At 38.9% G+C, this 15,410-nt stretch overlaps 1 protein-coding gene across 6 annotated transcripts in view; it reads right to left on the bottom strand.

The window, feature by feature from the left end:
- Nucleotides 1–2,852: 2,852 nt before the first annotated feature.
- The window catches only part of LOC117791946 (afadin), a 55,240-nt gene continuing 42,682 nt past the window's right edge, over nt 2,853–15,410 (bottom strand). For 3 of the 6 annotated variants that reach the window (XM_034631884.1, XM_034631886.1, XM_034631888.1), the window contains 9 exons: nt 14,633–15,098; nt 14,012–14,536; nt 13,269–13,519; nt 12,485–12,603; nt 8,248–8,529; nt 7,887–8,106; nt 4,041–6,219; nt 3,802–3,923; nt 2,853–3,739 (listed from right to left, as the gene is read on the bottom strand). In XM_034631884.1, coding sequence (XP_034487775.1) covers nt 3,547–3,739; nt 3,802–3,923; nt 4,041–6,219; nt 7,887–8,106; nt 8,248–8,529; nt 12,485–12,603; nt 13,269–13,519; nt 14,012–14,536; nt 14,633–15,098 — 4,357 coding nt within the window. In that variant the 3' untranslated portion in view covers nt 2,853–3,546. The remainder of the gene's footprint in view (nt 3,740–3,801; nt 3,924–4,040; nt 6,220–7,886; nt 8,107–8,247; nt 8,530–12,484; nt 12,604–13,268; nt 13,520–14,011; nt 14,537–14,632; nt 15,099–15,410) is intronic. The other 3 variants (XM_034631885.1, XM_034631887.1, XM_034631889.1) reach the window with 1 other exon arrangement.

The following is a 15,410-nucleotide window of genomic DNA, read 5'->3' as shown; positions in this document are numbered from 1 at the left end:
ATACATATATACCCATAATTACAAAGTTAAAAAATAACATGTAAATAAAAGAGGACTGTCGTAATTCAAAGAAAGTCTAAGAAAACAGAGTTAAAAAAACTGGCAACTGCTGATCCCTCTTGCCTTTTGTTTTGCTTTTATTTTGCTTTTATTTTGCTAGTTTCTTTTGTTGCACTTTTCAGTTGGTCATCTTTGTTTTACGGCGTAGCAACTATAATTTTCCGCGATTTTCTTGATTGCCCTCCGCGCTACTCGTTTTACGGAGCTCATTTATCAACACGGCTGACCAAAGCCAAAGAAGCCGTGGCCAAAGTTTTATGGCCAACTTTGAATTTCCTTTGCCCACAAAAGTTGGCCCACATTTTCATCTTTTGCGCACACCTTGCGATTTTCTTATTTCCTCACAGCTGCATACGAAGCCACAGCCACTCAACAGACAATTTACAGCTGGACAGTTGAAAACAGATAGAGAAGAGAAAGCTGGAGCTTAAGAGCATATAAAGGAATAGTAGAGAATCTTAGAGTGCGAATGGGAATGAGCAGGAAGTCTGTCTGGTCTAATCACTTTTTGATTTATTTGCTATAGTCGCATGGAAAGTTTTCGCATCAGTTCATATTTTTCCTGTTCCTGTTTATTCTATGGTTTGGCTATATTTATCCCCAGCTGGCACTCTGGTTAAATTTCGAGATGAAAGTACAGAAACATAGCAAAAAAAAAAAAACACTTACGCCACTAAGATTACGATGAATCAAAAAATAACTGACATTAAGTTGCCGTTGAACTTTCACCTTCATTTTAAATAAATTTTTGGACTGTCAGCAATTCTTAAAGTGTCTTTTTGCCAGCGTTTTACTTGAAATCCCCAGAGCAGTCCCGGCATATCAAAGTCACTTTTTCATTTTAATAATTTAAAGTACACCACCAACCAAAAAAACGAAGACGGAAGAACAAGTACCTCGCCTCAGGATTGCTCCTTGCGCCCTGTCGCCGGCATAGGCAATTTACCTTGCCACAAAACAAGTCTTTTGCCTTGTTACAGCAACTTTCTTGTGGCTAAAAGTGGTTAAAGTTTGCCGCCTGACTTTTAAATTACATTGACTTCAGACGTGGGCGAGAAACTTGGCCAGAAACTTTCGAATGGAAAATACGTATGGAGATTGTTAATAATCTCTAGAGACCTAGGCAACAAACATTTCCGGTGTTTCTAATTTAAATTGTGGCCACGAAATCTGATAGTAACTAAATTCATATTTTAACCTTACAGTGTATATACTACCTAATTTATTTAACAACTTAAGTTTCTAAACTTAAATTTAGTTTAAATGCTCGTTATATTCAATTTTGTCAAATTCCTAAGAAAGTTACAAATTTTATGTACCTACCCTAAACTTTGTTTGAAATTTGCTTCGAAAGCAAAAAAAATTTATCCTTCTTGCCTGTCTCATAAAAAATGCATTCAGGTAGGTCAACTCATGCACCTGTTGCTGCTTGGGAACAGTTAATATGCATGTCTCATTGCGCATGTACAGAATCCAAATGTGTTCCTAGTGCCAAATTCCTCAGCTGTTCTTAGCCGAAAAAACAGCTGATTGCTTTGGCGATCAAAACTAACGAGTAAATCTCAACGAAAAATTATTTAAGTATAATATTAAAATCTGTCATTAAAATATGTGTATGAACTTAAAATACAAAGCATGCATTTTGATTATGCTGGAAGGCGAAAACAAACAATCAATTATTTAAAAATTTTACTTACAGCCCAAAAATTAAACGAACCAAACCCATCCCTACAGATAAATATTATTATATTATCGTTTCGCCTTAGATTTTTATAAATCATATCTTAAACGACGCGCATTTAATACAGCTATGTAAATAAAATAGAAACGAAAATTCAAATAATATTTTTCGAGTTTTCCTTGAATTTTAAAGTAAAATAAGCAAAAAAAAAAAAAGCTTTGCAAAAAATCATTATTTTCTTAATTCAAAAATTGATAGCCCTAAAACTACTGGTTTAAATCTAAGACTTTGAAAATCGGTTTTGGCATTCATTCATAAGTTAAGTGGGCGCACCTCTAAAAAGTAAGACAAAAAAGCCAGTTAAAAAAAAAAAATGTAAAAAAAAATTCTGCCAAATAAAAAGTTTTGTGACCTCAAATCTATCCGTTTCGTTCGTTTAATTAGCAAAAAGTTCCAATTTGTTGCCTGGTGTAATTCTATAACAAATAATTCGAAAATATTTGTGATTTTATATATTATTAATTTAATAACCTTTTATTTGCATAAATATGCACAATATGTTGCTCGTTTTTTTTTTATATTTTCGATTTGATATATATATTTAATTAATTTTGTAAAATTAAACATGCTTAAAGTTAAACTATAAATCAATTTTAAATGTTTGCAATTCTTTTTACATAATTTTGCAGCTTTTTAAATTTTAATTTGATATATTTTAAATACTTGGAATGCACAAAAATAATTTGTTGCTTTAAAGTTGTTATTTATAATTGTATCGTTCGAATAGATTTAATGCTATAACAAAGAAATCATACACATTTTATAAGTACTTAAATAGTACTAGGTGTATATATATTTTGTTTAAAGCCATTAGGTTCTTGTGTAGTGAAATCCTATTTGATTTAAATTGGTACATTTCTTCTATGCATTAAATATTTTTTTTTATAGTTTTCGTTTTTCTTTGTTTGTTGCTTTTAAAAGATATACGAAAAATGTTGTAATTAAAAATATATATATATGTGAATCTTTCGTTTTTCATTCTTGGTTGTTTTTTTTGTTTGTAAATATAAATTTGTTTTGTTTCTTTGTTAATAATTGAATAATTGGACCATTTGTTTTATGACGTCGTGGCTTATAATTTTCTATAATAGTAAACATTTCGTGTTTTGTTCCGCACAATTCCCAGGTAAATATCTCTAAGCTAACGCTCATCATTTACATTGTTATTGATAAGGTAAATACTAAATATTTCAAATTATCTGAAACAGTTTTCATATATTTATATATTGATATATAATACATAAACATATATTTACTTGCAGTAGGTAAAGAATTATGTTTAAAACCGCTTTACAAATTGTGGCTCGCCCAACTTTCGTTGCCCTGTCTTCTAGGCTTCTTATTTTTGTATTTTATATAGAGTACTAAGTATGTATGTGTGTATATATATATATATATTTATATACCATATATGATAGTATATTCTAATTTTGCTTTTCAGTAATTGATTTCAGTTAACATTTTGTTTGTTATCAATTCTCTTCAACTATTCGTACTACGTAACTATGCGATCTATTAATTGAAACGCGATAACTATGGATTGTTATTGCCTTGCTTAGCAAATTCGTTAGGTTTGTTTTGTCATATGTGCTATGTAATCATGGTAAATATATGTATTATGTGCTATTTTATCGTAACAACTTGGCCCCCAATTCAACTGAGTACTGTATGTATGTATATATCTGTTAGTTTATGTAAGTATGTATGTACATCGCAATGATCATCGGCTATTGATTTTGCCGCTTTCAGTGCACTGCATCAATGTCCCGTTGCGCCCGCGATATTTTCAGCTTATCCTTGGGCGTATTATCCTCGCCAGATTCCAGCGCAAACATTTTCATCTTCTCCTTGAACGACAGCTTCTCTGGCACCGCATCTCCAGCTCGTTGTTGCTGCTGCTGTTGCTGCTTCTCCGCCAAACGACGTTGTCTGGGATCCCTGTTAGAATGATATTCAAATTAGGCATCTCTTAAACATACGGAAAGTGTGGATGTGCTTACCTGTAAACCTCTTGGGCGCCAATGACGCCGGGCGTTGATTGCACGGTGGTGTTCCAGAGTGCCGCATCCGGTGTGGAGGGCATCGAGGGCAACATGGAGGCATCCAGATTGTGTTGCAGATACTGCAAATGCAAAAATTCCAAAATTTATATTTTTTGTCATGAGGGATTTTATAGAAGGCATTTTCATAAATAAATAATAAATAAATTAAATTTAAAGTATTTTTAGTTGTCGCTTACACTTGCATCCTCGCGTATGGTATCCAAATCCTGATGCTCCAGCGTGTAGTTGTCCAGCAAATATTGCTGTTGCTGCAGTTGTTGTTGTTGTTGTTGAAGCAGATTATTCTCCTCATCGTGGAAGCTCACACGCTTGTTGTCCCGCTGCAAAAGTGGCGGTGGTGTGCCCAATCCGCCCATCAGACTCATTCCCGTGCCCGTGGCCGATACATAGGCAGCATTCAGTTCCATGGCGCTTAGAGGCGATGCCTGCATTGTATTGTTATTGAGGCTGCCACTCAAATTGTTGTTGTTGTTGTTGGTGGTGGAACTGTGTAGGGATGCCTTCTTGATCTCGACAGCAGCAGCAGCAGCTGCCTGATTGCTGGTCGCCGTCTTGAGCAGACCCATTGAGGAAATGCCTCCTGCTCCTCCTGCACCGACACTAGTGCGTAGCTTCTGTTGTGACATTATCAGATAGGAGCTGTTGCGCTCTGGTGGTGGCGGTGGTGGCACAGCACCATCCAATCGTCCATCCGCCTCATTGTTGTTGTCCTCGTCGAGCATCGAGAGTTGGGTCAAATCCTTGGCTAGACTCGATATGGGATGCTCCGTCTGCAGATGACGTTCGTCTGCAAAACTCGCCGATTTCTGTGACTTGGATGGAGATGATGGAGCACCACCAGCTGTATTGCCACTGCCCCCAGCTCCACTCTCCGTATATCGATTGTGCTTCAATATGCTCTTCGGCTGTTGGGTGTTTGTGGTTGTGGACGACGGTGGTTGTGGTGGAGGTGGTGCTTGTGGCTGTTGTTGTTGTTGCTGTTGTTGTTGTTGTTGCAGCAACGACTCAACGGAAGGACTGCTCTCACTGATCTCGGCCAACTTGATGTCCGTCTGACGGTAGCTGGTGATGGGCGTTTGTATGGCACCGCTTGCTGATAATCTAATCAGCTCCTGCACATTATCCTTGTCGTAGGGCTGCTCCTGCTCCTGATCCTCCTGCTCCTGCAACTCCTGTGCACGTCGCTCAAAGTCACGCTCCAATATGAGCGTCTTTAGCTGCTCCTCCTGCTGCGGCGTTCGCGTCATCGTGCTCGACAGCTCCCCAATTTGCTGCTCCCGCCATTGACGCAGATGCTCACGTCTCATTTCCAAATCCTTTTCACGCTCCTCACGCTCCCAGGGATTGCTGCCACTGCTGTGCAACGGACGTGCCGATTGATTGGCCTGATTGGCAGGCAAATAACTGCCTTTGGGTGGATCCAACGTACTTGCCACATAATTCATGCCCGGTGCCAGCTGCTGTGTTGCCTTGAACAACGGATGTGTGGTAGTTGGTGGCAAAGGTGGTTTATCCTCGCCCAGCACATGACTGGGCATATAGCCTACCTGTTGTTGTTGTTGTTGCAGGTGCTGCTGTTGCTGTTGTTGTTGTTGTTGCTGCTGCTGTTGCAGTCGCTGCTGTTGTTGTTGCTGTGGTTTGGGTGCGGTGCTGGGCGGTGCTGCTGACTTGCTGGGCGATTGCAGGCTGCCAATTGGCTTCGGTGGCAATGCTATAAAATTGGGCGACGCCTGTTGTTGCTGCTGTTGCAGCTCGTAGAGCGTTGCTGCCTCATGCAGCTGACTGCGACGCGCATGTTGCTGATAATCGAGTCCACCATTTTGATAGCCCGGCACAAATTCATTCACATTTTGCATGCTTTGACTGGCGCTCATCGGCGGCTGTTGTTGCGGTGTCTGTTGCTGCTGCTGTTGATGTGGGTGCTGTTGCTGGTACATGTTGCTGATGTTGGGCATGGATGGCGCCAGCATTTGTTGCATGCGTAGCGTGTGCTGAAAATTCTGTTGACTCTTGGCGCGATTGTTGAGCGTCAACTGTTGTTGCTGTTGTCCATTTAGATTGCTGCTGCTGTGCGCAAATTGCTGATGTTGCAGCGCATGTTGCTGCTGTTGCTGCTGCTGTTGTTGCTGCTGCTGTTGTTGTTGTTGCAGCTGTGCACTCTGCTGGCTGTGATAATAGGCGGAAACGGGACGAGCGGGCAGATTAGAGTTGGCTTGTTGTAAATGTTGTTGGTAGGGGGATGCCGGTTGCTGTTGTTGTTGTTGCTGCTGCAGCTGTTGTTGTTGTTGCAGAGTGACGGCATGCGGGGAATTGCCATTGTACGCGCTCATGGCGGCATGTGCGGACATGTTCGTTCTGAAAGCAATAAATTGCATTTAATAGATTTTCAATTAGTTTTCGATGCCAACAACTGTTGCTGATGATGAGTCACATGTATTGCTGTTGCTGTTGCGTATTGCAATGTATGTGTTAGTGTGTTTGTGTGTGTGCCTGTGTCTTTATGTGTTGCTATTAAACCTTATTTACAGGTGAATGTTGCCTGTTGCCATTGGATTTCACAGCTGCAACATAGGCAACATGGAGTGTGACAACGTTAACAACAACAACAACACGCTAATTACTCACGTACATGACACATTTCTACAAGCTGATGTTCACGTTCTATGGGTATAAAGCCATAAAGTAATTTTTTTAAGCGTAATGTCATCCTAAAAATACAAATAAAATTGAAAGGTCACAACAGCAACAGCAACAACACTATTGAAGACATCAACTAAACAAGTACGATATACACGAATGTTCTCGACTGCGAGAGACCCGGTACACAGTGTCAGTATCAGTGCTCTTTTCTTCTTTATTATCCGATTATGTGACAAAATTCACGCCGTTTGTTCTCTTTCCCGGGCTGACAACAATAAACCCAATCACATATTGTTGTGAATTATTAATTGTGTTGCGGTATTGGGTTCCCTTTTGACTGATTATAGTAAATTGTCTTGTCTTGTCTTATAGCTGACAATTATAATTTATATTAATTATAATAGAATGAGAAGAGCTGAGAAGAAGCACAGTCTTTGTGACATGAGAGAATACTCCAAGTATTTATGGAATAAGTAACGCATTAAATAAAATCTATAACTCAAATTTCATTTTCATAACTTGAACTTTTTTGGCGAAAATAGATTTAAATGATTAATATAAATTTAACACAACACTTTGTGCAATTTGTTTACAGAAACTTAAAATAACAATGCCTCTGTTGGGAATTAGGTAGACAATAATATGCCGAGTCTTTTTATGGCTCAAAATTTCTGATATAATTTTGTGACGCACGATATTTAATTTAGTATATAAATATTTTAAAACAATGGACGTGGCCAAATAATCTTGATATAGGTTAACATCCTAGGAGTATTGTCACCAAATTTGGTTGCTCTAGAGTTAGGCTCTAGTACCCATTTTTTTGGGTACCGAGTTAAAAATTTGGAATTCGACACCGCGCCGAATTTTGGGTATAAAGAATCGGGACCGTTGTGCGCCATGTGCCGAATGGCCAACATTTTTTTTAAAACTATTTATATACTAAATATACCAATATTCGGTCGTCACAAAATTGGATATCAGAACATTTGGGACATGAAAAGATTTATGTCACTAGACTACCTCGTTTCTTTTTAAATATAGGAATAATCTACAAGGCATTTTAAAATTAAAATATATCGATTACTAGTCTTAAATAAAAAATATTTTATTAGTTTCCTTGATGCTATAATTTATAGAGTCGGATATGCTCCCGTTAGTCTACCCTTAGTCGTACCCTTCCTTACATTAAGTAATAGGAAAATAGATAAACGTAATTTCAGTGTGTCCACATTAGGTATCTACTTATCTATCACTATCTATCTCAACTTATTCTACACATTTCAATCAATTCGAAAGACAGGTAAACTTCTTGGTATAAATACGAGGAAATACATCAAATCGATGTAGATGCAAATAACAATTAATGACCTTTCACTTACCTCTCATTTAAAATCGGTTGACTTTGATTTTGTGCACGATACACGCTTAAATTCTGATAGAAGCCCTGCTCGTTGCCATTTAGATTCCCATTCGCATTTGGATTGTTGTGAGTGCCATTTGGTTGACCTCCAATTCCGATACCCATACCGATACCGATGCCTCCTCCACCTGCATTGTTATGCAAACTGTGCGTGCTGCGGGATTTGGAATTGGCCAGCGCTGAGGTGAGAAAGGGATGAGAAATGAATTAGAGAGTGACATTGTTATGGATTTTGCTTTCGATTGCTATACAGAGATTAATAGAGAGCGAGAGGGAGAAGGAGAGAGAACTGAAGTAGGGAGTGAGTGTGTATAACTTACATATGTTGCCAGATCCCGTGTGATGATGCAGAGCCGGCACCGATTTGCTATTGGGCAGGTGTGCAGCTAAGGGATTCATGATGCTACTACTGTTGTTGTTATTGATGCTGTTATTGTGATTGTGGCTATTGTTGATATTACTATTGCTCAGATTCAGGTGCTGGTTGAGACTGTGACTCGTATGACTATTGGCAATGAGAGGCCCACCGATGACGCCCAATGATTTCGACGATTCGGCGGCCCCCATGCGACTCAAATCTCGCTCGGACATGCGGCGATTACCTGATGTGTTAATACCCCCCATCATCATCATCATTATCATCATCATCATCATCATCATCCATTGAGTGCGGCAGGAAGTGTATCGAGGATGGTGCAAGTTGGGGGAATAAAACGAGGAGGAGACGGAAAAGAGATAGAGATACGTATTTGTTTTAGTAATCATCATCGTAATCCCTATGTAATTATTTGAGTGTCTGTGTGTGCGTGTGGTTGTGGCGAATGTAATCAATTTTAATTCATTATGCATACAAAATGTAATTAACATGTGCAAGCACAACAAAAACTACAAATACAATTAAAAATACAAATATACAATACATTTTAAAACAAAAAAAAAAAAGAGACAAGAACAAAGCCTGTTGGACTCAGCTCAATAGAATATTTAAATACATTCAATCTCAAATTCAATCAAACAAAGGCATTTCGTATTCAATGTATTCGACAATTGCTCCAATTTTATACAATTTAATTGCCATAATGCTGCAACAACAATAACATAAGCCAATTAAAAATTATGACAACAGCAACATGCATATTTAAATTCTATTAAAAAACACAACAAAAAAAGTAATAGGTGATTAACAAAGCGGAGAAAATCCTTTGTATTGATTAGCTGAAATTCGATTATATCAATAAGGAGAAATATTTATATATAAAGAATCAAATAACGATCGTCTTAAAGTAAATCATAATCAAAGCAATTAAATTCCAATAAAAAGGAATACATTTTAATCAACAACTTTTCTTAAGACACAAAAAAAGTTTTATTTGTAGAATTATATCACAACAAAACATTTAATAGATTGTTTTTAAACTAAATAAAGAAAATCTGAACGAGAAATTCTGAAGATATAATTTAAGGAAAAATTGCAACTTCTTGCAAATTACAAGTACGTTTAGAAATAAACAATATAGTTTCTCATAACTGATTTTCACACGATACAAAAAGATGTAGATCTATCACAAATATTAAGTATTTTGAAACAAAAAAAAAAGAAAACGTAAATTTGTCTGTTAGTATTTCTAACAATTCTTTAGATGTAAAGGTGAACATGACAAAGCTTAACTTATCATATTTTTAAATCTTATCTAATGATGCTTCATTTGCAAATAGTTCTGAATTATTTCAAAGTGAGTCTAATGTTTCAGTGCCAATCCGAAGATATAGTGTTGTATAATTCTATAGTTCGACAATTAACTATTTTAATATTTTAAGTGAAATCAGAACATACAAAATTTTATTTCTTGAAAATACACAAAATTTCAATTCGAAATGCATAAATTAAATTGTTTTCAATCAATATTGCAAAATGTAAGAAAGCAAAAAGAAGTTATCGAGACTAAAGTGAAGTCTACTTTGAACAAACAAAACTAACAGAGAAATTGAAATGTTTTTTTTAAGAAATATACAACAACAAGAACCTCGGTGCTTTGTAATTGGGTTGTCATCTGTGCGTTGAGCACAACAGTGTTGTTGCATTTGATCCCGTTTGTCCGACGGTGCGTTGCCCAGTTCCTGTCCCGGTTGCAACATCAACATCCACATTATCATCATCATCAACATCTTCTTCGCTGACAAGCATATTAGCTGGCGTCTCACAGCAAATGCAATCGGATGAGGAGGAGGATGAGGAGCAGGAGACGTCATCATCAACAGCAACATCAACATCAACATCGCTGCAGTTGCAGTTGCAATCGTTGTGGCAGCTGTTGTTGCCGCTGGCCAAAGACAGCAGCAACTTGGCTGTTGAAGGCGGCGAGGCGTTTGCCTGACGAACATGTTGATGATGATGGCGATGACGATGATGATGATGATGACGTTGATGATGATGATAATGAGGATGAGCATGTCGTTGTTGTTGCTTCTGTCTCTGCTGCTTGTTACGCTTCAGTTGCCGCACGCTGTGTGCCTGACGATTGTTGCACATGACGCTGCGACGACAGGGCAAATGACGCGTAAGGGGCAAGGGCTGGGATTGCGATTGAGATTGCACTGGTGTTGTGGCAAGTGGCTCCTTGGCCGCCTCCTGGCAGCTGTCATAACACTTGAAAGTGGACGTCTCATTGTTGTTTGTTGCTCCTGGCAACTTCGTCTCCCCACGACAATGCGCACAACAAGGACATTCACAGTGAGGCTGCTTCTCATTTTTCCCATCCTTTCGCTGCGCTGGTAAATGTACATTGTAATCCTTGCCAGCGCTGCCAAAGAGACTCCATTCCTTCAACTGCTTAATGATGTCACCCTGCTCGTGTTGCGTGAGGCAACCACGTTCCTCTCCTTCTTCTTCTTTTTCATCTTTGACGGCCAGCGCCGATGTGGATTTGGATTTGATTTTAGTGTTTTGGGCAAACGTTTGATTTACATTAAAATAGGCGGCCATTTCACGTACCTTGCCCTGGCCAAAGGGCAACAGGAAACTGACATTGGGATTGGGACTGGAGCTGAAATTTGAACTGGAACTGAGATTTGTCTGGCTCGAGGCGCGACGTGTGGAAATTTCTTTGGTGCTCTTTGTGCTCTCACAATATTTATTGCTTTTATATACATTTTGTGTGCGGGGAAAAGAAGAACTGTCACAGGAACTGTCACTAGGAACTTGTATGCTGACTAGAGGTAGAGGTGGAGCTGTTGTTGTTGCTGCTGTTGTTGAACTGACCCCTGACCTTATATGCGAACGCTGCGTGTTGAGTTTCCGACGACAGGGCGACTGTTGTTGTTGTTGTTGTTGGGATTGCCGCAACAATGGCATACGTTCAATCGATTCACTGGAGGAACGCTGACTATTGGAACCAGAGCCACCGGAGCTGTAATCGACCGCTGAACAATTTGTGGCACGTTTCGTATTCAATTCACGTCGTATCTTCTGTATTAATGGTATACGCTCTGACGCCGCCTGTTGATCCGTGGCCAGAGATTCGTTGGAGGAATTGCCAATGGCAAAATTGCTGATGGCATCGTGAGTATGATACTTGCGATCAATGCTGGGTGCCACCACACTTGACGACGGTTGCTCCAGATCAAAGCTGACTGTCTTGCGATAACCGGCAGCAGGATTTCGTTTAACAGTTGATGTGGTGGCAATGCAGGGACGTTGCTGCTGCTGCTGTTGCTGGTCATCTTCATCATCTATAAAGGGTATATCGCCAGAGTCAGCCATGGATGCGATGCTCTCCTCGTTGAGCGGCTGATGTGCATCGCTGTAGCAGGTGAAATTACTAAAGGATTCCTGTGAATTGCGAGTCTCCTGCTGCTGTTGCTGCTGTTGCTCCATTGGTACTGCCGGCTCATCCTGATACTCCTCAATGTAAATTGATGGCGGCGGCGTGCGACGCAATGGACGAAGTGGACTGAAATGTGGTGCCACAATCGGTGGCTGATAATAATTCGAACTTGGCTCATTCGACAAATACAAACTGCTGGCCGAACGGGCAATTGGTCGTGTGTCCCTGTAGCGTGGATCAATGTGCAACTGATGACCCAAGGCACAGAGCTCCTCCTGCAAACAGGATGCACTCAGGCGACGCACGGGCGGCGATGAGGATCGCATACAAGCAAATGATTCTCGACGGCTGCGATTCAAGCTATCATCCGAGATGGAATTGTTGTAATAACGCGATTGTTGTTGATACGAGGAGTGACGACGTTGTTGCTGATGTTGCTGTTGTTGCAGTTGCAAATAGTTGTTGTCTTTTTTTTTTACAGATTGGCAGCATGTTTAGAGATCGAATTTGGATTTGATTGGAGGAGGGAGTTACTTCGGTTTAGCTTACACAAGTGTGTGAGTGTATGTGTGAGAGAGTATTATTATTGGTGTGTGTGTGTGAGTGTGTGTGTGAGTGTGTGTTTTGATTTTTTATTAGCGTGTCTACCCAGCACCAATTAATGTTATTTCTAATTCAGTATCTGTGTTTTCTGTATTTGTGGCTGGGATGCGGCTTGAGATCCACTACTCACCACGCTGTATAACGGGACTCGGTTGCTGCAACAGCGTTGCAAGTCCATGATAAATGGCGCCCTGCTTGGCCACCTCCAAACTGACAACAGGACCCGTTCGCACCAAATAATCCGCAGCACTAAAAAGATACAGAGATACAATTTAATTTTCTGATCCTTCACGGTTTTCAGACCCTGTACTTTACAAGTAAAAAGAGTCAATTAAGTTTATTTCAAGGCGAATGCGTATAACAGACAGCAATAAGAAATAATTCGAAAAAATTTAATAATAAGAGGATAAAGATAAGAAAACTAACGTGTTTAACAGAATAAGTATAGGGGAACATAACAAATATAATTGTTAAAATTTAAACTATAATAAAAATTCAGTCGTATATTTATAACAAATAATTAAAACAGAACACTTACTATTAAATGTAATTAACAAACTTATGAAAAAATAATTTCATTTCGATTTTTATCTAAAATCATATTACTCGGATCATTAATTTTTATTTGAAATTTTTTTTGGTATGTGCAATTTTAATAAGAAAAAATATATAACTTTTTTCAATTTTTTGGTAAAAATTATACTATGAATTTAAAAGAAAAAATTTAATCATATAAAAAGTTTTAGTTGAAAATCAAAAGTATATAATGTTTTCAGGATACCGCGTGCGAAAATACTATTTCCAAGATTCTCAAATTTTCTCATTCATCAAGATATTACATTTTTAGGTTTGATTTTATAACAATTTCTGCTCTCGACTTTAGAATTGTTACTAATTTAATGTGTGTGTCTTACCGTTCTTGTGTAATCCCAATCAGGCTCTGTCCGTCGACGCGCAGTAATTGATCCCCAGCTTGTAGACGTCCATCCGCATCGGCGGCACCGCCCGGTACAACGCTCTTTATGTAGATACCTAAACGTTCCTGACCAGCGCCTTTGGCGGCGACAATAGACAATCCCATGCCGTTGCTGTTCTTGTGCAGCTTTATCAACTGCATCTCCGGTTGGGGCAACTTGTTCGACATGGCGCTGGAGCTGCGTGCCTGCTACAGAAAGAGAAGAAGCGCGATTAAAAAAATTATAATAAACGACTCGAGCTGCCAATTTTGATTCGATTTAAGATCGCATGAACCCAAACTTTTAATATTTACATATGTATACAAAAAAATTTAATAGTAACGGGTATAAAAAAACAGATATATTTAGCGTGTATCTTATAGGTATATTTTGTCAAAATAAAATAAAATAAATTGCAATAAAAACCCTACAGAAATAATTTTGTGCCTTTAAATTTACGAAATATTTGAATATATATCCAGTATACAAAAAATTCTATAGTTAACTGCATTTGGAATTCAATCGCAATAAAATTGTCAAGACTTTCGTACGTGACGTTATAAGTTGGCAAAAAAAAAAATAATAATTATAAAGACTATGTAAAATGTATAGATTTTTTTACTAACAATAATAAATTAAGTTTAATTTGACTTGAAATATTTAATACTTAAAATTAATTAATTACTAATTACTTTACTTACATTAAATTGATGCATATAAACAGTCCAAAGGCCAATCGATGTGGGCTGAGCCGCCAAGCGGCACATGCCCTGTTGCTGTAAGGGATTTAAAAAGTCGACCAGACCAGTGGGTATGCCTCGCACCACATCACAGCTGAAGCCATCATCGGGCAAAAGTAGAGCCAGGTGGAGTTCAGGTGATTCCTCCAGACGCACCTCACGACCATCGGCACGTGTTAACTCATCCGCCACAGATTCGGCCATGCGAATGGCTGTATCCACAAGATTGCGTGGAATCTTTTCCAGCTGAAGGAGTGCGCTCATTTGTAGTGAGTTTAGACGGAAACAGGAACAGGCCAATTGCTGAATCTCTTCGACCGAAGATTTCGGTGCCTGTAAAAACTGTGCACATTGATTGATTTTGGCCAAATGGCAATCGGCGGCCAGCTCCAGACCCTGTCGTTCTGCCCACAGTTCCAACAGCTGCAGACGCTCCGTCATCACTTTGCCCCACTCGGCGGTGCACATGTGCGAATTGGCCACAATCTGTAAAGAAAGCGTCAACAGATTTATGAATGTAAAATACAAATCATGGGATTTAAATCAACTTGTTGGATAGTTCAACCTTCAAAGTCCGCTCACCGTATTGAAACAAATGACATTGATGTAATGGAAAAGTTGCGAGAACAGTTGAATGGTCAATGCGGCGTTCACACGACAACGTCGCAACAACGCCATTGCCGAGCCAAGCACTGTGAGCACAAGTCCCGCCGCCGAATCATGATCAATTGTCTCCGAAAGGAATTGATTCAAGGTCTGCGATAATTCCAATCGAAAGCAATTGACAAGATTACGAAATGCCGTTTGTACCGCCTCCGCGAGCACCTCCTGAGCCTGAACACTGAACGCGCTGATGTGACGATCCGATTTGAGAAAATGCAAAAACTCCGAACTGTTCGCCATCCAAAAGGCCAAAATTCGAGGATCCGTGTACTGTTCCTGGACAACGCCATAGACCAGATTCGCCACATGATGAAGAAATATGGTCAATTTGTGGGCTCGCTCTGTGGGTTGAAGCTCTGGACGGTAATGGGTTGAAGCGCGGTATCTACAAAAAAATAAAATCATTTCGTGTTATTTTTGTTATTGATTTATTTCTATTATTTCCTAGTACTACAAGGGAATACTTGTAAATTTATTGAATTAATTATTCACTAGACCCTGCGTACTTTTTACTGATAAATGAGGTATACCGAAGCACAAAAGACATCTGCTTCAGTAAGTAGTGATTTCTAAATATAATATACATTAAGTCCACAATAAAAGATATATAAATATATATATAAATGCCTGTAAGTTTACCATGAACTATAACATAGGCCATGATTCACTCGGAAGTGTGCAGAGCATTATTAAGTCT

The sequence above is a fragment of the Drosophila innubila genome (genome assembly GCF_004354385.1).
Source record: "Drosophila innubila isolate TH190305 chromosome 3R unlocalized genomic scaffold, UK_Dinn_1.0 2_E_3R, whole genome shotgun sequence".
Lineage (NCBI taxonomy): Eukaryota > Metazoa > Arthropoda > Insecta > Diptera > Drosophilidae > Drosophila > Drosophila innubila.
The sequence above is the reverse complement of the archived record's forward strand: the minus strand, read 5'-3'. Positions and strand labels throughout refer to the sequence as shown.